Source organism: Melitaea cinxia, chromosome 14 (genome assembly GCF_905220565.1).
Source record: "Melitaea cinxia chromosome 14, ilMelCinx1.1, whole genome shotgun sequence".
Lineage (NCBI taxonomy): Eukaryota > Metazoa > Arthropoda > Insecta > Lepidoptera > Nymphalidae > Melitaea > Melitaea cinxia.
Genome location: NC_059407.1, coordinates 8,796,683 through 8,822,527, shown reverse-complemented (window position 1 = coordinate 8,822,527; position 25,845 = coordinate 8,796,683). Strand labels below are relative to the sequence as shown.

Here is a 25,845-nt window from a genome sequence, read left to right as displayed (position 1 = left end):
CCAGTCTTAAACGAACTTTTTTTACAAAAATACGGTGTTACGTTTGTAATGGAGAATTCAATTAGAAGACGAGAATTCGATTATTGCAAAGTGAATTTTGGGGGTTTAGGGAGTTGTAGAGGGTCGTGGGTTGAACTTGGGGGTTTCTGCCCCTTGAGACTTTTGATCAGCATATTGAAAACTACCCCTATGCAAAACTTCAGCCAATTTAGCCGAGAGCCATTTTCCATACAAATTGTGCGGGGTCCTTTATATTATTCATTCATTTTAATTGGCTGAAGTAATCACTGCATTTCATTTTTGTATTAATGAAATGCACAAATATTCAAATTCTAACACAACACAGGACAAAAAAAAAAACACGCGATCTTTACGATAAATAAAAATAAAAATTAAACGCTAATAATGAAATTGTTGTTTACATTTATATATTTTCTTTATTTTGTTTCGCTATTATAGTTTTTTTTTTCTATTTCAGATCCAAAGGTGGTTGAGGACAGTGAAAAATAGGCAACGTAAATTAATGTTCTAGTTGAAATAATATAACCAATTTGTAATTTAATTAAAGTGTGTGTAATGTAACACTGCAAGTGCTCAAATTAGATTGAAAACAAATGCATATAGTATTCAAATAATACAAAGATGAGTTTTTTAACTTCACTGGGGCAATATGTGGCCGGGATGGCAGACAGTGTTGCTGGGCTCGCCTTGTCTCCTCGACGAGCGCCCCCCTCCCGACACCGCTCTGCCGAGGAGTCCCAACAACAACAACCACACTCAACGGCAACAATGCGAGGTAATCTAATCAATAATTTTTAATCTCAACCAAAATTTTTAGAAACAATTTTCTCTTTAAAAAAATAATTTTATGATAATGTTAGAAAGATAATTATGTACTAAAATTAAACAAATAAATTGTATGTATATATAATTAAGTATATAAATAGCATTTATGAAATGTACTCACAACTTGTGACTATTTATAAGCAAATGTTGTTTGTAAGAAGAAAAAAATAGGCTTCGAACTTGCCCTTGGTCTTGTGGGCTCAAATATCAGTTACTTTCCAACACCGGTTTTTCAACATTAAGAAGTATTTGCCGTTCCCTATAAATATCAGATTTTCTTCAGTTTGTCATCAGTTGTTTCTCATCAGCCTAACAAGAATCAAAATGTTTAAGTTAGCAGTTCTGTGTGCTTTCCTCGCTGTGGCTGCGGCCGAGCCTGGTTTTATTGCGCCGTTCCCATATTCTTCTAATATACTAGCGCCATCTACAGTGCTGTCAAGCTACCCTAGGAGTGTAGTTTATTCATCGCCCTACATTTCATCGGCACCTTTGGCTTACTCTGCACCTTTGAGCTACTCTCATCTCATCAAGAAACGGTCTGCACCTCTGGCTGTAAGCAGCTACATCGCGCCCTCTGCATACGTTACGCCCTCTTCATTCGTCGCCCCCAGTGTATACGCGTCTGCTCCTCTGGCCACTACATACAACGCAGCTGCTCAATTCGCTACCTATGCTGCAGGTGCTCCTCTAGCGGCTACATATACTGCTGCTGCTCCCCTTACGACACAGCCTATTTACTCTACCGCAGCGCACTTTATTAAGAAGAGATCAGCTCCTTTGATCGTGCCTTCTTCATACGTGAGTCCTTATGCCGCCGCAGCATCTTTCTACCCATCGACCTACGTAGCGCCTGCTTCCTATGTGTCGAGTCCTGTGATTTCCTCCAGCCCATACTTCTACAATGCACAATATATTAAGAAATGAGCGACTTCACATCTTGGCAAGGTATACGGCTTTCCTGATTTAAAATGTAGTATACCTTGAAGATATTATGAACATGAAAACTAGCTTGTTTGTAATACTGTGACAATATGCAACAAATAAAACAAACAATAACAAAAATGATACTCTTTATTTCATTTTCTTTAATCCCTGTATAGTTTATATTAATATTATTTTGACAGCAAACAGTCTTATTAGATATAGTATGTAAACATCTATACAAATAAATAAAATTGGAGTGTCTGTTTGTAATATTAAGATAACCGCTTTTTACTAAATGCATATGGATGTATGTTTACACGGTACATATACCAAAACAACATTTTTTACAATTTTTGTCTATCTGTTTGTTCCGGTTAATCTCTCAAACGGCTGGACCAATTTTGACGGGACTTTCACTAGCAGATAGCTGATGTAGTAAAGAGTAACTTAGGCTACACACTACTACTACATATAGTTATATTTTAGAAATTTATTTATTTTATAACACTGCGAACTGAACGAAAACTTTTTTGTTAAAAACCACGCGGACGAAGTCGCGGGCACAGCTAGATAATAATATAATAATAATACTCTTTATTGTACACCATTACAAGAAACAACAAAAAATAAATAAAATGAGAGATGTACAAAGGCGGTCTTATCGCTGAAAGAGCGATCTCTTCCAGACAACCTTTGGGTATAGGACACGAAATAGAAACTGCAGTTAGGAAGTAAACAAATAATCGGTGTGCGAATTCGAATATTTGAATAAAGTACAAATAGATAATATATAATAATAAACATACATAATAGCTACATATATAAAATACAAATCAAAAAAAAAATCAAAGCAAGAGACCTGATGGATTGACGTTGGTTCCCTGGGAAAGGGGACGGGCGCTTTTGTGGGACGCAACCTGCGTTGACACACTTGCTCCGTCTCATGTCAGGGAAACAGCCTTAAAAGGAGCCGCAGCGGAAATAGCTGAAACGACTAAATGGCACAAATATTCGTCACTAATTCCAAATTACATCTTTGAGCCGTTTGCAGTCGAAACACTTGGATCTTGAAGTAGCAGTGCTAAAAATTTTTTAAATGAGATAACACCTCGCCTTATTGCCTCCACTGGTGACAAGAGGGCTGGTGCATTTTTTGCCCAGAGAATCGGCATAGCGATTCAACGGGGAAATGCTGCCAGCATTCTTGGCACAATTCCACGCGGACATGATTTATACCAAAACTATCTGTAAATATTTAGTTCTTAAGTTGTGAATTGTAAATATGTATAATATTTTTTAATATAAAATAATTAATAAAACATTATTATTATTACATTAAAAAAAAATACATAATAAATATATATTATATCATACAAAGACGATATATTATTACGATTTATGACGTGTTTAGTGACAAATAGTGTAGTTTCAGGTATTTTTTGAAGGAATAGAGAGATCGAGCTTGTCTAATAGGAAGAGGGAGAGAATTCCAATGTTGGACAGCTTTAACAGAGAAGGATTAGAGTAATAGGAAGTAGTATGAGTATTAAGGATTAAATTGGTGTCAGGTCGTAGGGAACGATCATGGGTGTCGCAAAGAAACTCAAAGCGTTTCTTGAGTGAAGAAGGTGAATCGGGACGAAACAACACGCGATAAAGCAGTAAAAGGATAGAATATATTTTAATACTTGAATTGGTTACGTGGTAGTTCGTGAACGAGTTTGTAAAATCGGATAACATTTTTTTGTTAAATAAATAATTAACTAGTTTGGCCCAAAGCAAATACTTATGTGCATATCACTAAATACGTCTAAGCGTTTTACGAATAATTAATCTTTAATGTTAGTGATATTGCTAACGATAAAAGGAAAGGAAGAAGTTAGTATTTTCATTTATTTTCAATGAAATTTTACTTAAGTAAATAATTAAAAAACAAAATTAAAAACAAAATAAATATGAAAATCCAGTATTTGCACCGTAAAGGGACGAGGGCTCAACCATTTTTTCTATTTCAGTAATTTTGTTTTAAATAAAAGTTGATGGCTCAGAACTGTTTTTGCTATCTTTTTTTATTATGGTAACAATGTTGAGCACAAAGAGGCGTCGTATTTGTTCGTTCAATACGAATGAACAGTTTTATGTTTGTTGATTCGCTGTGTAACGGTACAACTTTTGTGACATAAAGGCAGTAAGATATGCAACCTCTACGGTGCATGTAAACTTACTTCTAATACCTTAGTAAACACTTTACTCAAGTAGTACACAGCATAAAATAGCCCGACTGAATAAGCGTCTTGATTTTATTTTCCTGTGTTGAATAACGTAGAGAAAAAATCTAGAATTTCCGGAATATAAAAAAAAAATTGACACATAGAAATTGCTGAAATACGTTGCTTTCTTGGCTACCATTGGACTATCGATCTGTTGTCATGCATGATTTTAGAAAAAAAAGTCACAAGCAATTAGGTACCCGTTCATATCATTGCTTTAACACACGTTGTACCCAAAACAACGACACCTTGTAAATAAACAAACAGAAGAATATCGTAATTAATTAATTTCGTAATTTTAAGTAAGGAAAGTACGTGCTGATCTTAATTCAAATAAAATAAAAAATAATCATCCTCTTAACCAACACTCCTTACCTTCTTAATTAATACTAAAATAAATTTTAATTTGCTTAATAAAATTGCAGCTTCATCCAATTTTTAAGCTATCAATTTTGGTCGGTATATATATAACTGTATTAATAATTCAATTAATTTGACAGATAATTGATTGAATAGCTATCTCTGTTGTGTTATACATATTTATATTTGGATATATTTAATAGGTAGTCAAAAGTTTATTTCGTTATTAATTTAAAACTTCTGCTTGTCGCTGTTATTTGTTAGACATTTTGAGCACGCAGTTAATGAGGCAAGAAAATAATTATAATTTATTTTACTCAGTATTCAAATTAATAATAGCCTATTTCTTCTTTCCTACTCAAACTATAAATAAATAAATAAACGTTTCACACTCAACGGCGCCAAGTAGGATTTTCTCCTGTGTCGGTCTGGAAACACACGCAATACACAAGCAGAAGCTCCCAGACCTTGACAAACATCTATATGGCCAATGCAAATGTCTGTCGTGAGCGGGGATCGAACCCGCAACTGCCAGCGCAACAGCCAACGCGTCGTCGACTATGTAAGCAAACTATGTAAGCAGTCTCTATTTTTACTTCACGATTGAACCTGTAACATCCCATTGCCTGACATATACCTCTTTGACAGTGACCTTTGAAAATCAATCCTTTCTCTTTGTTCTGGGCATATTTTAAAGTTTCAAAGAAATTTTAATAACTTGTTATTCCTACATTTTACCTTATCTCTACTTTTAATATTTTCTTTATTACATCTTTCTATCTCAAAGAGCAATTCAAGATCTTCTACAGGTTAAAGACAGATTAATTTAAAGATTCTTTCATTCACTTTCACTTCCTTCCTCAACCTTTAATTCAAAATAATTTTACCTTTAAAGTGTATTTTCCTTAAATCTTGCTTTGTTGTTCGAGAAAGACGCAAAATTTTAAACCTTTTAAAAAAGTTATTAAAGACATGTATTTAGTACCTTAAAGTACTTTGACATTCTTTAGTTCCTAGTTTATTAGTTTCATATTATTATTTTTGCGTCCCGAAAAAAAAAAACCGATATTTTAAACCTCAGTACTACTAAATGGTATCTATCTGTATAGATATAGGATATAATATGTATGTATAGCGATACTTTTGAAATTATAATTACCTTATAAAGTAAAGAATTTGAAAAACAATTTATTATTTAAAAATATTATTACTTCACATAAAATCTCTCAAATTAGAGCAGCGTAGGACTCTGCGTACTAGTTTCAGTATCCTATTGGAGTCTTGGACTGCAATAGGCTGAAATGATGATGATGATGATGTAGTAGGTTACCACCCGGGGAGTTACCACCCGATAGACGTTTCCTGTTTTGATATTTGTCGAAACGTGAGAAGTTTAAATAATAATTGTTGCGTATTTTGCGCATTTTTTTAGATTTATCATTTCGTAAGGAAATTTTGTAAATGTTGTTATATTCATTAATAAAAAATATCTTGAATTAGATTATACTTTGAACTTCAATCATGGCCAATTTGATTTTCATCTATTTTATATAACTTTTGTTATAATAGTTTTATTATAACATTTATTATAATTTAAAAATTAATAACTTGCGTCAAAGTCGACTATTACTAATTTATTCTAAATATATTTTCAACTGAGCATAGATTCAATAGAGACAACAATAATTGTTTCAATATCATAAGTACTTTGATATTAGTTATTGAAATGGGTTTCATAGTAAAAGGTTGTAATAAAGTTGTTCGGCACTAAGATAACCTTGCGATGATTAAATATCAGCTACATACATATGCAGTCAAAAAGACTTTCTATACCGTTCTTTGTTTCTAAAAAAAAGTATTGTTTTCAATTCTTTACTATAAATACGACACATAAATTGTTCAATCATCAGTTCTTACTGAGCATCCGAATAACACAGATCAAAATGTTCAAGTTTGTAGTATTGTGCGCCTTCGTCGCTGCGGCTACGGCTACGGCCACGCCCGATATTATTACGCCATTTACATATTCATCCAATGTATTGGCACCAGCGACGACATTTGTAACAGGCTATCCTAATAAGCTGGTCTACTCGTCGCCCTACATTTCATCACCATCATATTATTCTTCATCTTTGGGCTACTCTCATCTCATCAAGAAACGGTCGGCACCTCTGGCCGTGAGCAGCTACATCGCGCCCTCTGCATACGTCACCCCCGCTGCATACGCGTCTGCTCCTCTGGCCGCTACATACACTGCAGCTGCTCCTTTCCTTTCTACTTACGCTGCAGGAGCTCCTCTAGCGGCTTCCTACGCAGCCGCTCCTTTTGCCTACGGAAACCCTATTTACTCTTCCGCTGCTTATCTAATCAAGAAGTGAGCAACTCCGACTACTACTGCATCGACTTAAGCCAGTTCTAGACTCCTGTGATATCTTCTTCTGGTATTTTTGCAACTGACAAGATCTTAACAACAACAGGCTACTTATCTCTGTGTATACTGTGCATAGACAGTTTTAATTTAAACTCATATAAAATGATTTTGTTGTGACTGATATGAATTGAATCTTAAATTCATTACCGGATAAATGTTACAGGATGTTTGAATAAAATACGTACAAAACGATTACTTGATTTTATTACTCATAAACACGTTATCATCTTCGAACCTATACTATACAAAGTTCATATAAAATATATTACTCATACGTACAGGTGAAATACATTACTCATTTTGACCAAAATATAAAAGTATTATTAAAACTAGTATTTTTTGTTTACAATAATAGTTTTAAAAAATAATTATAATTAAGTATAATAAAATAATGAATTACTTTTGTTTACTTGTAACTTGTCATTTTTTTACATATTCTTACTTTTTTATGGAGATTATATTATATGTAAAAGTTACCTACAGATATTTTTTTTAGTTCCAATATGTTAGAAAATTATAAAAGTAGTAGATAATTATTTTATTGCTTTATATTATAACTAGCTGACTCGGCAAACGTTGTCTTACCGCTTACCGCAATTTAAAAATAGGGATTAGTGGTAGAAGGGTAAAAATTTAGGGTTGTATGTATTTTTCAACTCCAAATTATAATAATATTAAAAATAAATAATTTAACGAAAAATTAAAAAAAATTTAGGGGTGGACTACCCTTAACATCTAGGGGGCTGAAAAATAGATGTTGTTCGATTCTCAGACCTACCCGATATGCATGCAAAATTTCATGAGAATCGGTCAAGCCATTTCGGAGGGGTTTAACTACAAACACCGCGACACGAGAATTTTATATATTAGATGAATACTGTCACTAGTTCAAAACACATTTCACAACATGGGATAGTTTAAAATTTGGCGAGCAGTTCCTGAGTTCTAAAGAACCGCTGAGTCACCAATAAGTCTAATATTCACGGCATTTTGCTTTACAAATCCTATTTTCATAGTATGCATTTATTTTAAAAACATATTAAGTTATATTAAGTAACAAAATGTCTAATTTAATATAATGAAAAAAAAAAGGTTTATAAAATAACGCGTGGCAGTAAAATCAATTTCAAAAATCACTTTACTCAAGTAGGCTACAAAAGCAATTTTTAAACGTCATAAATTAAATAAGTATCTATTATCCTTCAACGTGGCCTTGGATGGATCATTAGCTTTTTATGCAATGTTCCTAAACAGGAAAGAAAATTTTTTTGTTTTTAATTGTTTTCTGTAAAAATGCGAAGTAATTTTTCATAGCATCAGTTTCTACTCAAAAATCTGAATAACACAGATCAAAATGCTTATATACTTATACTAGCTGTGCCCGCGGCTTCGCCCGCGTTGAAATTAGTGTGTCAAAAAGTTTTCCCGGCAAACTTCCAGTGAAACTCTCATCAAAATCGGCTTAGCCGTTCCGTAAACCTTTCTCTTGCTAATGAGGCCACGAAAATCCGCTAAGTAGATTTTGAGGGAATCGATCACATACACTTTTGGGGACTTTGTTTTATAATATACTAACTATTGCCCGCGTGGTTATGAAGATATGCATTACTATTAAGATGTTTTACGCAAATCATTTTTTTATTTCAGTCACTTGAAATGCTTATCAAACTGAGTAACTTTTTGAAAGGCACAATTTAGTATAATTTAATAGTTATTTTTATAAAACCTCTCTATACACCACATTTTTAGTTTTATTTTCAGGCTGTATAATTAAAAAAAACATAATACAACAAATAAACAATAATAAACATAATACATAAACATAAAACATAATTATGTTTCATAAAAACTATCAACCCCAATTAAACCCCCTTAGCGGTGGAATATCGTAAAATCCGTTCTTAGCGGACGTCTGCTAACTATAATCTACCTCCCTGCCAAATTTTATTTTATATGGATAGACCATCCAGCGGTTTTTGAGTTCTCGTGATGAGTGAGTTAGTGACCTTTCTCTTTTACATATATAGATTACGATGCATTATTTGGACACCTCCTCACCATCTATAGAGCATATATTTTAAATTTCAAGTTTCTTACTTCAAAAACATAAGACTTTCATACAAACTTCCAAACCCCGTTTTAAGGGTCGAGTTTCGTAAAATCAGCTTTTAGCGGCTGTTTACGCCCTATAAGGAACCTCCTACCTGCCAAATTTCAAGTTTATAGCTGTTATAGTTTCGGAGATTTCGTGATGAGGGAGTCAAGCTATCATCCCCCGTTTAAACCCCAAAAAGGAATTGATTTCGAAAGATACATTATTTGGACGCCTTCTCACCATCTAAAGAGCGTACATTTTAAATTTCTTACTTCAAAAACACTTTCATACAAACTTCCAACCCCCGTTTTACCCCCTTAGGGGTCGAGTTTCGTAAAATCTGTTCTTAGCGGATGCCTAAGTCTTATAAGGAGCCTACTTGCCAAATTTCAAGTTTTTAGGTGTTATAGTTTCGGAGATTTCGTGATGAGTGAGTCAACCTACCATACCCCGTTTTAACCCCAAAAGGGAGTTGATTTCTAAAGATACATTATTTGGACACCTTTTCATCATCTATAGAACATACATTTTAAATTTCAAGTCTCTTACTTCTAAAACACAGGACTTTCATGCAAACTTCCAAACCCCGTTTTACCCCCTTAAGGGTCGAGTTTCGTAAAATCAATTCTTAGCGGTAGTTTTCGCTCTATGAGGAGCCTTCCTGCTAAATTTCAAGTTTGTAGGTGTTATAGTCTCGGAGATTTCGTGATGAGTGAGTCAACCTACCATCCCCCGTTTTAACCCCGAAAGGGATTGTTTTCTAAAGATACATTATTTGGGCACCTTCTCTCCATCTATAGAGCATACATTTTAAAGTTCAACTCTCTTACTTCAAAAACATAGGACTTACATACAAACTTCCAACCCCCATTTTACCCCCTTAGGGGTCGATTTTCGTAAAATCCGTTCTTAGCGGATGTCTACGCTCTATAAGGAACCTACCTGCCAAATTTCAAGTTTCTAGGTGTTATAGTTTCGGAAATTTCGTGATGAATGACCTTTCGCTTTTATATCTTAATATATAATATATACATATAAATCTCGTGTCACAATGTTTGTCCTCAATGGACTCCTAAACTACTTAACCGATTTTAGTCAAATTTGCACACCGTGTGCAGTTTGATCCAACTTAAAAGATAGGCTATATTTTATTTTGATATATTATGTTATTATTATATTTCAGAAAAAAATAAGGTGATACGAAGTTCGCATGGTCAGCTAGTATATTATAGATTATAGATTATAGATAATCTGAATCGGAAAAGGCTCCAACGATTTTCATGAAATTTAGTATGCTAGGATTAATTTTAATAAAATATCGTTTTATCAGTGTTTTGAGGCAATTCGGAACTTCTATAATATCATTAGAATACGAACGTAAATTTCGATACGAAACGAGAAGACCCTATTTCGAGTCCAGATATTTCCTGTGTAATTTTTTCCCTTTTTTTCTTATTATGCAGTTCATATTTTTTTTTTATTAACCGGTAATTTGCCGGTTAAATCGAAATTTTGTATTTATATTTCATCACTATGTAATTCGTATTTAAATATGATTTCCAAAAACAACGATTTTATATCCAGTCTTAGTCATCCAGGTACTATATACATATACTTACATAAAATCAAAGATATCGCATATAGATAAAAGTTAATCTAAACTAAATTTGATGAGTTTAAATAATAAATTTAAAAAAAAAAATTAAGTAATTGAGAGCTGGTTTGCGGATGACGATTTCAGTTTTTAAACTTTGTATGGAGCACTGTAAACTTTATATAAACACTAGCATTGAAATATGTGGTACCGAAGAAACCCGACTTAATACACGTTAAAATATGAGTGGACACGTTATCATCGTCGGAAGATGAAGATGTTCTTTTTTTTCCAGAACTTTAGAAGAAATAATGAATACAATTGATTTAAATCATCTCAAACAGCCATACATCAAAACAACACTACATAATAGTATTGTTACTTAGGCATTATACTTAAATTAAACAATAACACTACGAGTACAGTATACTTAAGTCGAAAAAATGCTTATTTCTTTCAAAGGGTGACAACTTATAGATATATAGATAGATAGATAGATAGATAGATATGTGACTTATCTGTCGTGTAATCTTAAAGTCAAAAGTACATTTTTTGCAAATCACGTTATTAATTACGCGAAATAAACAGCAGTGTACCTAATAATTGTGTTTGGTCGCAAACGAATAAAACCGACTTCAATTACATCGACAAGTAATAAGTTACATCGTAAGTAGATGAAAAAAATTAACAAACGCACTAGTCGTCACACGAATTATTACAATACTTGCTATTAAATTAGTTTAATCACTACTTAAATTTTAATTTCTTTTCGTGCAACTCGGCGTTAATTACAGTAATTAAATATACTTGAAAATATTTTTCTTTTCACGATTTGTTTCCATGACGCAATCTCCTCCTGTCTCGAAGCGTAACTTCGTCCCTTTATTTTATTTTTAAGAAAAAATGGCGATCGCAGTAAGAAAAAATTTATACAGCTTAATATTAAAAAGTATATTTTTCAAGTAAATATTATTTGTTTTAATTGTTAAAATTTAATTATTTGTTTTAACACTCACTCGCTTCAACCTGTCATATACCACTGTTGGGCATAGGCCTCTTTTCCCATGTAGGAGAAAGATCAGAGCTTAATCTGCCACCCTTTTTTTTTTTTTTTTTTTTTACGTGGGGAAAATCCATCATAGATACCCTCCAGCGCGGGGGCGCCAGAGGGTTATGTCAGACTCCTACTGACTAAAAACCACCACGTGTTAGCAGTCATCCGCCTGGGTGGGGCGAGAGGGGTCGCGCTAGCATTCGCCACCTCGCCTCAGCGGTAGGCCCGGACAAAGCTTCCGGGCCCCGGCATGATGGTGGGGTGGCCTCGCTCACAACAAGGCCATCCCTCAGACGTATGGGGTCGTGTCGTCCGACCGGCCGAAGTCCCCCGACTATCGGCCGCCGACCCCACTATTACGAGGGGGGGAGGAGGTGGGCAAACCGCCTTCTCCTTGCCCCCGTACGTCTGCGCCGGAGTGGGCCAGCAGAGGCGTCTTCCTCTCTGGCCCGCTCCGCGGTCTCCTTCTGCGTCATTACCTCTGCGCAGAAGGAGACCACCGCCTGCCACGATCTCGCTGTCAAGCATGGCCTTTAGGACACTCGGCAGCGAGAGATCCCGTCCGATAACCGCTGAAAGCGTGCGCCGCTGCGGTTCCCAATATCTTCCGTATCTTCTGGCGCTCCACACTCGTGGCAGGCTGGAGTCGCCTCCCGTCTCGGGATTTGGTGCAGGTACTTACCGAAGCACCTATGTCCGGAAAGCACCTGCACCAGACGGAAGGTCAGCGGCCCGAACCGCCGCCTCACCCACTTCCGGAGGACCGGATTCACTGCGTCCACCGTCCACTGCCCGGGGACTGGCGAAGCCAAGTCCTCCGTCCACCGCCGCAACAGGGTGTCCTGCGCCAGCCTCTGCATGCGTGCGAGCTCCTCCCACGTAAGAGACTCCCCCCGGGATCTCCTCGCCGCCACAAAATGATATGTTTCGGCGAGGATCTCCGCCTGCAGTTCCCAGGGGGGATCGCCGGCCAGCACGCACGCCGCCGTCCAGGACTTAATCTGCCACCCTGCTCCAATGCAGGGTGACGGATATATATTTCCTACTATGAGTAACGATCGCTTTCAGGTTATTTTAACACTATCACGCTATAATTATTCTTTTTTATTTTTTATGTAAATTGTGACTAATGCTTAACCTGCAAGTAACTTTTTAAATATTTTTTTTTCAACAACGTTTATCATATGTACGTACGTTATAACTAATTATACCTGTACGTAACTATGTACTATGTCATAAACTAGTAGGTACAAACTAAATGAAATCTTCGTTTTAACACTAATTTCACTATTTTAATAAATTAAGAATATAGTTACATAAAAATATCACATTTGTACAAAAATATAATCTTTTTGATTCAAAGTTTCTATATGTCCATAGAAATATCACTTTGATAAACTTACAAGACAGGGTAATTTTTCCATTCAGTGGTTGTTTTGTCGTCCGGTCGTTTAATTGACCAGATCATGAAACTCCTCGGCATTCCAGGAAATGCTGCCATTTCCTAATTTATCTTGTCATAATAGAATAGAACAACAGTAACCACAGACATAACAGATTGACAACAGTAACCTTTTTGTCGATATTCTGCACATTGCAAAGTCGTTGATATTTTTGGAAAGTTTAAAAACAGTTTAGGATAAGGAAGAATAACTATTTGATAAGGTGAAATTAGATCGAAAACATTTAAGAGTAGGTTGTTTCAATTAACTAAAATCATTTCCAAATGTAATTTTAATCTGTAAACGGACTATTTAAAATTGTGAAGCCTCCTTGAATGAAGTAATTTTTCATTTTTTGAGCCGATCGAAAGTCTTGTAATTCACGATTTACCTTCTTTAAATTGTACTTATATTATTATATTTCTATATGAGGTCATTTCAGTAAAAAGACTTTTCATTTTAAAATTTTATTTTTCGCTAATGTAGATTACATTTGTAAACACATTAATTTTTTTACACATATGCCATTCGTTTAGAAAATACGAGAAACAGAGAATGGGCTATAGGTCAGAGGGGCAGCTCCAGCGTATGAAGTGTAGGTAACTGCAGGGGACGTTTCTCTGTACTCAAATCTCGAGGTGTGTGAGTATGAAGCTGGAGCAGCGTAATGAGCTACAGGTAACAGAGCAGAGCGCTTCTTAATGAAGTGTGGGCTGTAGATAAAAGGGGCGGAGGAAATCAGAGGTGTACGCACGTACGAACTTGCAGCGACGTAGGTTGATGGCACGAAATGTGTTGCGGTGGCGTAAGGAGCTACGTACGAAGAAGACACAATCAAAGGAGCTGATCTCTTCTTAATAAAATGCGCTACAGTAGAGTAAATTGGACGTGTGTAGGTAGTCGAAAGAGGAGCAGCAGCAGTATAAGTGGTCGCCAGAGGAGCTCCTGTAGCGTAGGTAGAAACGAAAGGAGCAGCTGCGGTGTATGTAGTTGCTAAAGGAGCAGACGAGACGTATGTTGAGGGCGCGATGTATGCAGAGGGCGCGATGTAGCTGCTCACAGCCAGAGGTGCAGACCGTTTCTTGATGAAATGAGTGTAGCCCAAAGGTGAAGAATAAGCTAATGATGGAGATGAGAGGTATGGCGATGAGTAGACGAATCTATTAGGATAGCTTGACACAAACGTCGTCGCTGGTGCCAGGACATTTGACGAATATGCGAATGGCGCAATAATATCTGGCGTTGCTGTAGCCACAGCCGCAGCAACGAAGGCGCACAACACTACAAACTTCAACATTTTTGATCTGTGTTTTCAGATGATTGAGTTGGAACGATCTGATGCTCTGAACATAATACGTATTGTATTTATAGAAATAAATTGAGAGTTAAATATTTTTCATTTTGTGTACCGGTATAGAAAGGCCAACAACATGGTAGATTCCTACAACTGTTTATCTTGTTAAAAAGCTGATATTTAATCACCGCAAGGACATCTTAATGTCCTGCTAAAAAGATTGTTTTAAGAAGCCTATTCATAAAAAAATCAATAAAATACTAAAAAAAATATTCTTGTATGATATCATAGTACATAAATTATTTTAATTTTTAAAAACTTCATAATATTATTAAAATATATGTTTTTTAATATATTTGTATTGTTTTCGATTTTAATTATTTGTTTCGACTTTTCTTTAAGGGAAATAAATAAATATTTTTTTTATGTTTTTGTTATAATTGGAACGAAGTTCCTTACGGCAGGCTTGACATTTGGCTGGACGACCAAACTGAAAAAAATGTAATACTAAAACCGTAAGAAAAAATATAACGTATAAGTGACGTAATATCAGTCAGACGACTGTATAAATATGACGTTTGTAAAACTAAAATATTACTAGTAAACTTTTTTTAAAATTATTTATGTAATTTTATAGAATATTGGCCACAGCATCTGTTGTAGATGATTGTTGCAATTTTATACTGTCGACAAAAATAAATAAAGACATTTTTTTTTATTTCACTTAATAGTTTGAATTATTATTATTTCGTTTGATTTATTTTATTTTACGGTATTTGTTATTTTCTAAAACACTAAATTTCCTAAATACTTTTATGTACTTAATTAAAAACCAATCAACAAAATTAAAAAAATCAAGAACTGGAAAATATATATAAAATTAAACTTTTTTTTAACCGACTTCCAAAAAAGGAGGAGTTTCTCAATTCGACTGTATTTTTTTTAATGTATGTTACTTCAGAACATTTGACTGGGTGGAGCGATTTCGACAAATTTTCTTTTGATCGAAAGGTGGTGTGTGTCATTTGGTGTTATTTAAATTTATTTGAGATCTTACGACTAATTTTCGAGTTATATCTAATAATGCGTTTTTACTTGACGCTTTTTTCGTTGACCTACGTTATATCATACCGCATAACTTTCTACTGGATGTACTGATTTTGATAATTCCTTTTTTGTTGGAAAGAAGATATTTCTAGCTTGGTACCATAATTTAATTGGCATAAGGAAACTAGGATCTGATGATGGGATCCCAGAGAAATCAAGGGAAAATCTTGAAAATCCGTAAAACTTTTTACTGGGTGTACCGATTTTGATGATTTTTAATTTAATCGAAAGCCGATGTTTATCTTATGGTCACATTTAAATTTCATCGAGATCTGATTAAAACTTTTGGAGTAATCTTTGATAATGCGTATTTACTTGACTATTTTTTCGTCTACCTACGTTGTATTACTTGTCGATATAATTGAAGTCGGTTTTTCTTCGTTTGCTTGCAAACACAATTATAGAATTTCCTAATGTGTTGGTAACACAAAAATAAATCGTACGAATTAAAAATAGCATGATGTCGTGTCCTGTCAAAAGATTTTCATTGTAATATGAAACGTTGAATAGTTACGAGTTCTATAAATAATTCACTATAAGGGAGTTAAGGTATATTGTTTCAAAATACGTTGGTTTTTAACACAGAACCATTAAACCGTAACTGATATATCCATTCGAAGGCTTTTCATACTACATCGATATATATAAAAAAATCGATACATGGAAGATATATGAGACAAAATATTATTGGGACCTTTGTCAACGTAAATAGCACCCAATGATTTTTAGAATTTTAGTCTTTTTGTCTGTGCATTTGTGCATGCTAATCTCAGAAATATCCGATTTTGATGTAGTTTTCACAGATATATTTTATTAAGCTTAACTTAACATTAAGTGTTTGTTTCATGTCAATCGGTTCATAAACAAAAAAGTTATGTCAATCTAAAGATTCACGTTGAACATGTAAATACCCAAAAGGCAGAAAAAGTTGCAGGTACAGCTAGTATAATAATAAAAAACACACTAAATTAAACTATAACCTCATTTCTTTTTATTTATTTATTTTTTTAATTTCTAGGATTTCCACGAGTGTTACCCACCGAGGGTGCATCCGCGCTAAGCGCTCGGCGACGCACCTTGGACTGCCTAGCGCCTGCTACGACGCCTCGACGCGGGGGATCGCTACGCGTGCCAAGGCAGCCTCAGCCACCGGAAAAGCCTACTATGGCGTTCTGTAAAAGACGCCTATCGTGGCCGGAAGTCGATATTTCAGTTAAATCAGGGTAAGCTATTTTCAACTAAAAGTCTTATTTTTCAATATCTATGTTAGCGAGCGTAATATGTCGCTGGCAAGGGCTTTGCTTTAGATGCTAAAAGCAGGCGTGATGTCCAGGTATGTATGTAAATATGGATTGATAATAATAAAGGTGTATGTGTATGTGTGTGTAAGAACCGTCAGCGTCGGACCACGTCCTAGCTTTACTAAGTAAACATAGGACTGTCCGTTGTCGTCATTTCGTTCTAATGATAAATCGCCTGTGGTATTATAGTGCATATTTAACAAAGGGCATGGGCTTTTTGAGCCCGTGCCCTTTGTAACTGTACTTGTGTAAATGTAAGTTATGTAAATTTTAAATTAAAAATATACTAATATGATAATATAATGTCCCCGCTATATGACACTCTCACTCATGACTATTGGTTGACTGGAAGAGATCTCTTCTAAGGATAAATCCACTTTTGCCATCGTGCATACGTGTTATTTTCTGTATAGTTTTTTATTTGTAGTGCAATAAAGTATATAATAATATATAATAATGTGATAATGTTAAAGATTTTTCATCACATAATATGATTATGCTTTGAAATTAAATCGTAATATTATCATTTATTATAAGACCTATATAATTTTTTTTATTTAAATCCCATTAAAATATAAAATGAGTTTGATACTAAAATCATTATAATCCAGTAATTAATTCGTTAATAAATTATATAATTTCATCATTTTATAAAAAAATGTTATTTATAGAATGCATATAATTTCATCAATATGACAACGAGGCTTATGTCAATTGCCTAAATAACGAATTAAGTACCAGTAAGAATATCTAATTTCAGTAATGGCATGTCGATAAACAACACCACGTAATAAGAAATAGCAGGCGGTCTCAGCCTTTAGATGAACCAATTTGTCAGCAAAGGGTAAATTGTAATCAACAGTAGGTATGCAATATTTTTCAATATTTATCGAAAATATTGGCCCTAATAATATGCTCTTAAAGAAAATGTTTGTAGATAAAATTAAGAAAAGAAGTTTTAAATTGTGAAAGTCAAAGTATTTGTGACTTTTAGACATAAATATACATAAATAAAATATAAAGAAAAAAGTATATTTTTCTCTTGGCATAAATTTATAACGAAAAAAAAAAATAACACGATTTTATAATACTTCCACGAACCAGCCTTAGCATCAAATTACTATTCACTGTACAGATATGATGCCTCGTCCAATGACAGCACATTTCATAATTGCTTCATATCCCTAACTTGAGCAATTAAGGAGGATACAGCGAACCCATATCCTACTCACGAGAAACTCAATTACTCCATCTTGATACAATTTATTTATTTATTCAGGTAGCCGGTAATGCAATATGTTAGTCCTTTAACAACGTTATTACGTTACAGCCTTGTTGCAACTCAACATCGTTTCTAACTATCTGCTATAAATCAATAATACGAAGTTAGTAATTCGCATTAGACTCAAAGAAGTGATAAAATAAAATGACAGACGTTCGTAAACAAATAAAATTATGATTAATGTATTATAATATAAATAATTTGGTACATGTTACCTTTATATCTCTTCGTAATCAATTTAAAATAGTAAAAAAATAATACAAAAAGAACATGATTAATGATGCCAACAAACGGAGGGAAAGAGATTGATTATTTATTGAAAACGCAAATTTTATTCATAAATTATTTATAGGGTGAATACGAAAGAGCTATTTTATTTACAGAAAAATATAAAAATGCGTTTTTCCCTCGAATTAATACAGATTACATATTGCGGTTTAAAAAAAGGAAAAGAGAAGTGTGTATGGTATAACTAGGGCCCGGATGTGCAAAAGGTCGCTTCACAACCTACTTAGGATGTGTTTTACATAATAGTAAGTATTATTAATGCAATTGTCCATTGCATATATAGTTATATTTTTATTATAAAGACATATCATGTCATAGATCACTTAATTAATAAATCAAAAGTACAAAAAAAACGTTTTAAAAGGCATGCTTTTATTTTAAATGCGCTATAAAAAATAAAGTTAACTTCTCCTTTAAAGCTATTACTATCATCATAAAACGTCATTTTAAATAACTTATTTAGTGAAAAAGGTTGTCACGAGATGTTAGTACTCGTCGCTTAGTTTGAAATTTTTTAAAAATTAGAATCAATTAGATCAATTTATTCCTATATCTACTAGCTGACTCCATAAACGTTGTTTTGCCATATATGTTATTAACACCCTTATCCCCCCCCCTTATAACAGGTATAAAATGACATTTTCTAAAAATGAACCCTAGGTAGATTTATTTATCTCCCCCCAAATGCCCTGAATACTAAATTTCATGAGAATCGTTGGAGCCGTTTCCAGGATTCAGATTCTATATATTCAAGAATTGCTCGTTTAATAGTATTAGATAGATTTAATCTTGAATAGACAGAAATAAAACAAGGTCAATTGTAATCAGGGTTACTGAGGACAGTATGGTGTAGGGTTTTTTTTTATGTCTTATACCCTGATCCCGCTTTATCCGTTGAAGCCAGACTCATAAAATTTGGCAAGTAGGCTTATTTTACGGTTTCTTTGCCAAAATATAAAAAAGGATTTTTGGACATTTTACCCCTAACTGCTGAGAAGAGGATTTAAAGCTTATATCAATTACCACAAGTTACAAGTTTTCAGTTAGACGTATGATGAGGGATGGAATTTGGCATGGTAATTTTGTCATTTCGAGCTGAAAGCTTAAAAGTTTATGTTCGGATTTTGATTACAAATAATAAACAGGCGAAACGACTTTTTTGGATATTTCAACCTTTTCTTCTTGACAGTGAAAGCATACTTGAAATGCCTAAAACTCACAAGAAATTATGTAATTCTTATAACTGTATCTACCAAACGAAAATTACATTGTTTTGACTTAGCTACTTAACACATTTTAGCATAGTTTAAAGTGCCAAAATGATTGAATAAAATAAAAAAAGTATTTTTTTATTTTACAAAATATAAAGATGAAACCAAAGTGTTACTTAACTTACACTTTTGTTTTTAAACAATATAAGTATTTTATATTTCAAGGAAAGTATAATGATAACATTAAATATATAAATAAATAAATAATAAATCTCTACACAATACACACACGGTCGTCTGTTCCTAAAGTAAGCAATTTCATGCTTGTGTTATAGGTAACAGCCGACTGGTATATAGCTACATTTTTTTTTTCGATAAACATACATATAAATAACACATATATAAATCTATAAATAAATATTTATATTACACCCAGACTGGGGTTAGGAATCGAACCCCCAACCCTTGGAGCAGAAAGCAGGGTCACTACAAACTGCGCCAACGGGCTAGTCATAAAAATACACTTTTATTTTAATTGACGACAGAACAAAATGTCTAATAATTAATGAATTACTTTAAAATTATTTTAATGTTTGTAAACATAAAAGTTTGCTTTAGAGAGCGTAATATAAACAATGGAATTAATTACGTGTGAAGGACAGGCGAGATATATTTGAACATCCATCATGCGCGTCACTGCGATAGGGCCGCTCACCGACTCCATCCCGTGTCCACAGATAACGCCTTTATCAACGATTGAATACACAATATAAAAATTATACTTTTTACCTTCACCTAACCGTGCGTTTTAAGGTATAATAATTGTTTTAAACGTTTTATTTGTTGGTGTCTTTGAACTTATAAAGTTCTTCGTTTTTATAGTTAATCTTGATTGTCTTTTCATCTTTGGATCACATAAATATGTATGAATTGTTTATATTTATATATGAGTATATGTGTATATGTGAATGTATGTAAGTGTGTAAGCATATGTATGTATGTATATATGTATGTATAATTTTATAATCTATTGTGATGTAGTATAATTTCTATAACAATTATTTGTACACTTCCTAACCGCTTTTCTATGCGCTGTCCTATACCCAAAGGTTGTCTGGAAGAAATCGCTCTTTTAGCGATAAGACCGCCTTTGTACATCTTCCTCTAATTATACTACTTTTGTTTGTATCTTTTAATGGTGTGCAATAAAGAATATTATTATTATTATCTTGAAAACGTATTTTCGGCTCACACAACAGAAAAATAATTTTCAATTTATCAAAGAAGTAGTTTTGGTAGTTTTGAAGAGAAGCTTGTAAATAAACGAAAAATTAAGAATATTTAATTTATGACTGTCATTGTTTAATTTATTTCAAAATTTACGAAAAAGGTTATAAGTACAGGTCAAATATTTATTACAAATGAACTGTAACATCACGATTTTGTTTAGTTACGGTAGATGTAAGCATCCACAATTCCCAGCGGTACGTTTTACAGCGCTTTTACCCTTCCCAATGGTCATAAAAGGGTTTACGAAGAATGTGTTTCTAGTTTAGTAGCTTGAGTTAGTATAATTGAACTTGAAATGTAGGTAAAAACAGTTTAAAAAACTTTATTTCTCAAAATAATATCCAATCAAAAATATCAAATCATATTTTGGTTTAAAATAAATAAAATGTAAATAAATGTCTTATACCTTTACCACACACTGTCGTTTATTCCTAAGATAGGCTGAATGCCTATATTATCGGTAAATAAATACTACATATATTACATTCTGACTGACCACAAAAGAATACAGACAGTGCGTATTTACTGCCTTTGTTGTGAAATGTTTCAGAAACTGCGCCTCAATAGTAGTTAATACAAAAAAGAGCGGAGCACAAATGAAGAATGTTTCAAGATCGGGAGTTTTTTTTTCTTTTGAGAATTTGCACTGCGTAAACAGTTAAAGTTTCTCAAAAATCGTGTGACAGATTTGTTCCTCTTTAAAATTTCCACGCGGACGAAGTCGCTGGCAGAAGCTAGTGTATTATATAACAATGTATTAGTGGTCACAGTTACTAGCTGCAGCAGTAGCGATGGCTGGTTCTTTTATACGAGTAACATATGTTTGTTTAAGTCATATAAGTGGTTGAATGTGTCCTGCGTTCTGGACGTATGTATAACGTGAGTGTTTTCTAATCAATATTCTATGAGTAGTGATTCTTTTTAGTAGTTTTAACATAATCTTTTTAATCCCTAAAGATTAATGTTCCAACTTTTTAATAACAATAATAAAGTTGTGGCATTTATGTTATACAATAACTTCTCTTCAGTTTCCGCTTATAAGAGTCATGAATATCCTCAATTGGTCGTTACGCGCCAACGATCGACAACTACCTACTATCTACAATATCGCTATGTTATTGGTCCGCTCATCGAACCCTTATTTCTGCATCAATGTTCTCTGATTCTCAAATAGATACACCTTTCTATTTACTATTTGTCGAAGCGGATAATAAACATAATATGACTTATTCATATATGGATATGAAACGAGCGTTGGCATTTTAATCATTAAACAAACATCAAGTTTGTATGGGTAGTACCTGAACAGGAAATTTTGAAAAGGGCAAATGTAATGTAATGTTTTATTTTTATTTTATTTGTATTTATTGTTAGTATGACATTTATTGTTTTTACTACGTCATCTTGATGTTTCAGTATTGATAATTATGTTTTAAACACTAGGACAAGTTCTTATCCATAATTTTTTACCTATGTCAAAGTTTTTTTGTTCATTATTTAGATACGGGTACTATTACAGATATATCAGTATGACGACTATGGTGCTTCATTATTTTCTTTTTTTTTTTTGAGTATTCGGTAAGTAATATTCATTTCTTATTTCTCTACAGATTTTACAAGCAAATGAGTTTCAGGTGCCAGCTTTCCTTAGGTTTATCGGCTTTTTAATGACTTCTAAGTTGATATTTGTGCCGTAGTCGTTTTATTATTAATTTTGTGATTTGCAATTCTTTCTTTGATTTATGCAGTTAATTTTATTTTCATGCAAGCTGTTGATGTTATAATAAAAATCTCGTGTTTATAGTGAATTAATGACTTAATTGTTACTACCTATAATATTTTATATAATTTGTTATATGGATGAAATGAATAGATTGAATTTATCTGCATAATTTTATTCATCAAACAATAATTTAAAAATTACCTGTATATTATTACCACAGTTAAAATGCACCTAAAGAAATATTTATGTTTTATATAATATGTCAAACTGCTTAGCCTAAAGAATGTACCAAGATTAGTTTGGATATACCTATATGTATACAAATACAAAATATATAAACAAGTTCGGAAAATCCTCTTTCGACACTCTTGTAGTAATTAGAAGAGTTTCTCCTCTTATGTTTGTAACATAATAATTTGTATACAAATGAACAGGCCATATGATATCTATACATATAATCAATTGGTAGGAAAGTAAAAACTGTACATTGAGTATTTTTTTAAAAGAATACTTGGGGTGTGATCTACAATCGATACCGAAGCCAAAAATATAGTTTTTAGAATTTTCGTCTGTTTGTTTTTACTTCAAATTTGGCACGAATATTATTAAGAAGTCAACATATAGGCTACATATTATCACGCTATCACCTACGGGGAACGAGCAGTGAACCTTTATTTCTTCAACGCATTCTGTAACAACGCGTAATCTAACGACGCATATTTGAATGTTGTTGTTATTATGTTAATAATAACCACGTTATAAGCTAGCTTCACACTATAAATAAAGACATTCTGTAGTATATTTAGTATCAGCATTGCACCCGTGCGAAGATGGGGCGGGTCGCTAGTTCATAATAAAATAATTTTTGTGTATTCAAATTATCCAAAATCACTTTATTCTTTAATTTAGGTAAGTATTCTTTCAATCGTAAAAAATATTATTAATTTTAATAAAAGTAATATAACCTTTTTTTGTTACATAGAGTTCAAGACACCGACGGCTCTTATTTTGAGAGCTTCACAGCCCTATCATGGCGTCAAGAGAACAGACGGTTGGCAGCCCTGCGACTAGCTGAAGCGAGAGCTGAGAGACCTCCGCCTGCTCCTCACGATCTTGGCCTTCCGAGCGTTTCTGCACAGCTCTCACATAAAGAACACGAGCATCTCTATACTGAGGTAAGTTTACAACATATAGCCAATTTACTAACAAAATAAATATAGGAGGATATCCTACAATAATTTCTCACAATAAAAGAATTTTCAAGATTATGTAAATATACCCACCAAATTTTTTGACTCGTTATACATACATTTTCAATCATAATTATGCTATAATATACCAGATGAGGAAGCTAATTTACAATAATAATAATAATAACATAAAACATATTTACCTATAGGATATCTTGGAAATTATTTTGGAGTACACTTTGTAATGAATACTAAAGCCAAAAATGTATCATTTATCCCGAAATTCGGGACGCTTTTTTCTTTCATTATAGGAAGGCATAAAATTCCAAATGTTTATTAATTTAGTCCTTTTCATTAACTCCATTTTTAACGGACTCCGAAAAAGGACCGGTTTACCCCGCACATCCGCAGAATTTTCTTGTCTAAATATGTATATAATTTGAATACCAACTGACTATATGTATGTATAAGCGTTTTATATCCATAAACTTTAAAATAAAACATATATTAAGCCTACCTGAATATATTTATTTATTTATACATCGCATATTTAAGTGAAAGTTCATAATACATATAAGTGTACATATAATACAGACTTTAACAACAAATAGTTTGTATTTACGAAGGTTTTTTAACCGACTTCAAAAAAGGAGGAGGTTACTCAATTCGACCGTATATATATATATGTTCGGGGATAACTTCGTCGTTTATGAACCGATTTTGATAATTCTTTTTTTGTTGGAAAGGAAATATCCCTGGTGTGGTACCGTGATAAGGAAACTAGTATCTGATGATGGAATCCCAGAGAAATCGAGGGAAACTCGAAAATCCGCATAACTTTTTACTGAGTGTACCGATTTTGATTATTTTTAATTTGATCGAAAGCCGATGTTTATCATGTGGTCACATTTAAATTTCATCGAGATCTGATTACAACTTTTGGAGTAATCTTTGATAACAAGTATTTACTTGACTAATTTTTCGTCTACCTACATTGTATTACTTGTCGATATAATTGAAGTCGGTTTTTTTTGCGTTTGCCTGCAAACAAAATTATAATGTATTCTAACCTTTAAATATATTCATAATTTAACATGTTGTTTGTTGTTTATTGTTTGTTCAATAAGTTGATTTTAATATGCTGTTTCAAGTATGTGTGTGTGATGTACATTTGATTTTTCGTTCAGATGCGCACCGCCATGGCATGTTTTATTAATGAGGGTATTTGTAAAAAAAACATAATCGTACTTACCCTTAATCGTTTCATTGTTTATAAAAAATACTATTTCATAAATTTTCCACATAAATTATTAAGAAGTGACAAGTTAACGATTTCATGATCCTCCATTACAATAATAAAATATTATAGGTTCACAGAATTTACATATTTATAAGCTGAATACTTTGTTTGAAATATTTGTAACTTTAACTTGGAATACCGATTTGTTTGCGAAATTGTTTTTGCGTATTAGGAATGTAAGAGTAACAACAGAATTAAAACAACGTAACATAACAAGATACCTTTAGGGACCTCTATACTTCATTTCTTTACACAGTTAACTCAATAGGTAGGCACTAAGTTTTAAGAACTAAGGACAAACTGATTAATATGGTGCTAATGATGAGAATGATGTACAAAATAATAATAATCTGCAAAATTAATAGCGGAAATATTTAATTATCATAAAACATGACAGTTCGCTGTATAATCAAAGTTATTCAAACTGCATCTCAAAGTATAAACTATTGACTTTTATTGTTAGAACGTAACAACTAACAACAGAATATGGTGTTAAATCCAAGAAAATTTGCTAGCGCATATAAAACATTGTGTAAATCACGTCTCATTTACATGCATACGTCTGGCTATATTGAGCGTCGTATAAAGCTGTTGCAAATATGTAATATAAATCCACTTCATAGTGACATTTTGTAACCTTATTATTTTATATGTCCTTTATATGAATGTATATTTTTAACAAATGACGGAAAAAATAAAGTAGCCAAAAAGTTGTTACAAAAGAACCGTCTAGTTTTATCGACACTTCGAATAAAAGAAATAAGAACAGTATTTGCACGCAAACGAAAAAAAAAAAAAACACTGACTTAAATAAAACGTATGTAGACGAAAAAATAGTCAAGT

At 33.1% G+C, this 25,845-nt stretch overlaps 3 protein-coding genes across 3 annotated transcripts in view; all 3 read left to right on the top strand.

The window, feature by feature from the left end:
- The first annotated feature begins 642 nt into the window (after positions 1 to 642).
- The window catches only part of LOC123659723 (BAI1-associated protein 3), a 99,831-nt gene continuing 74,628 nt past the window's right edge, over positions 643 to 25,845 (top strand). The window contains exons 1-3 of the mRNA XM_045594904.1: positions 643 to 796; positions 16,436 to 16,640; positions 23,495 to 23,687. Coding sequence (XP_045450860.1) covers positions 643 to 796; positions 16,436 to 16,640; positions 23,495 to 23,687 — 552 coding nt within the window. The remainder of the gene's footprint in view (positions 797 to 16,435; positions 16,641 to 23,494; positions 23,688 to 25,845) is intronic.
- On the top strand, positions 1,142 to 1,908 carry LOC123659724 (cuticle protein LPCP-23-like). Its single transcript, XM_045594906.1, has one exon. The coding sequence runs from the start codon at positions 1,171 to 1,173 to the stop codon at positions 1,768 to 1,770; it is 600 nt and encodes a 199-aa protein (XP_045450862.1). The 5' UTR covers positions 1,142 to 1,170; the 3' UTR covers positions 1,771 to 1,908.
- Positions 6,312 to 7,021, top strand: LOC123659725 (pupal cuticle protein G1A-like). Its single transcript, XM_045594907.1, has one exon. The coding sequence runs from the start codon at positions 6,344 to 6,346 to the stop codon at positions 6,776 to 6,778; it is 435 nt and encodes a 144-aa protein (XP_045450863.1). The 5' UTR covers positions 6,312 to 6,343; the 3' UTR covers positions 6,779 to 7,021.

Excerpts from the sequence above, each read along its gene's own strand:
- LOC123659725 (XM_045594907.1), top strand. The coding sequence starts at position 6,344 with ATGTTCAAGTTTGTAGTATTGTGCGCCTTCGTCGCTGCGGCTACGGCT.
- LOC123659724 (XM_045594906.1), top strand. The coding sequence starts at position 1,171 with ATGTTTAAGTTAGCAGTTCTGTGTGCTTTCCTCGCTGTGGCTGCGGCC.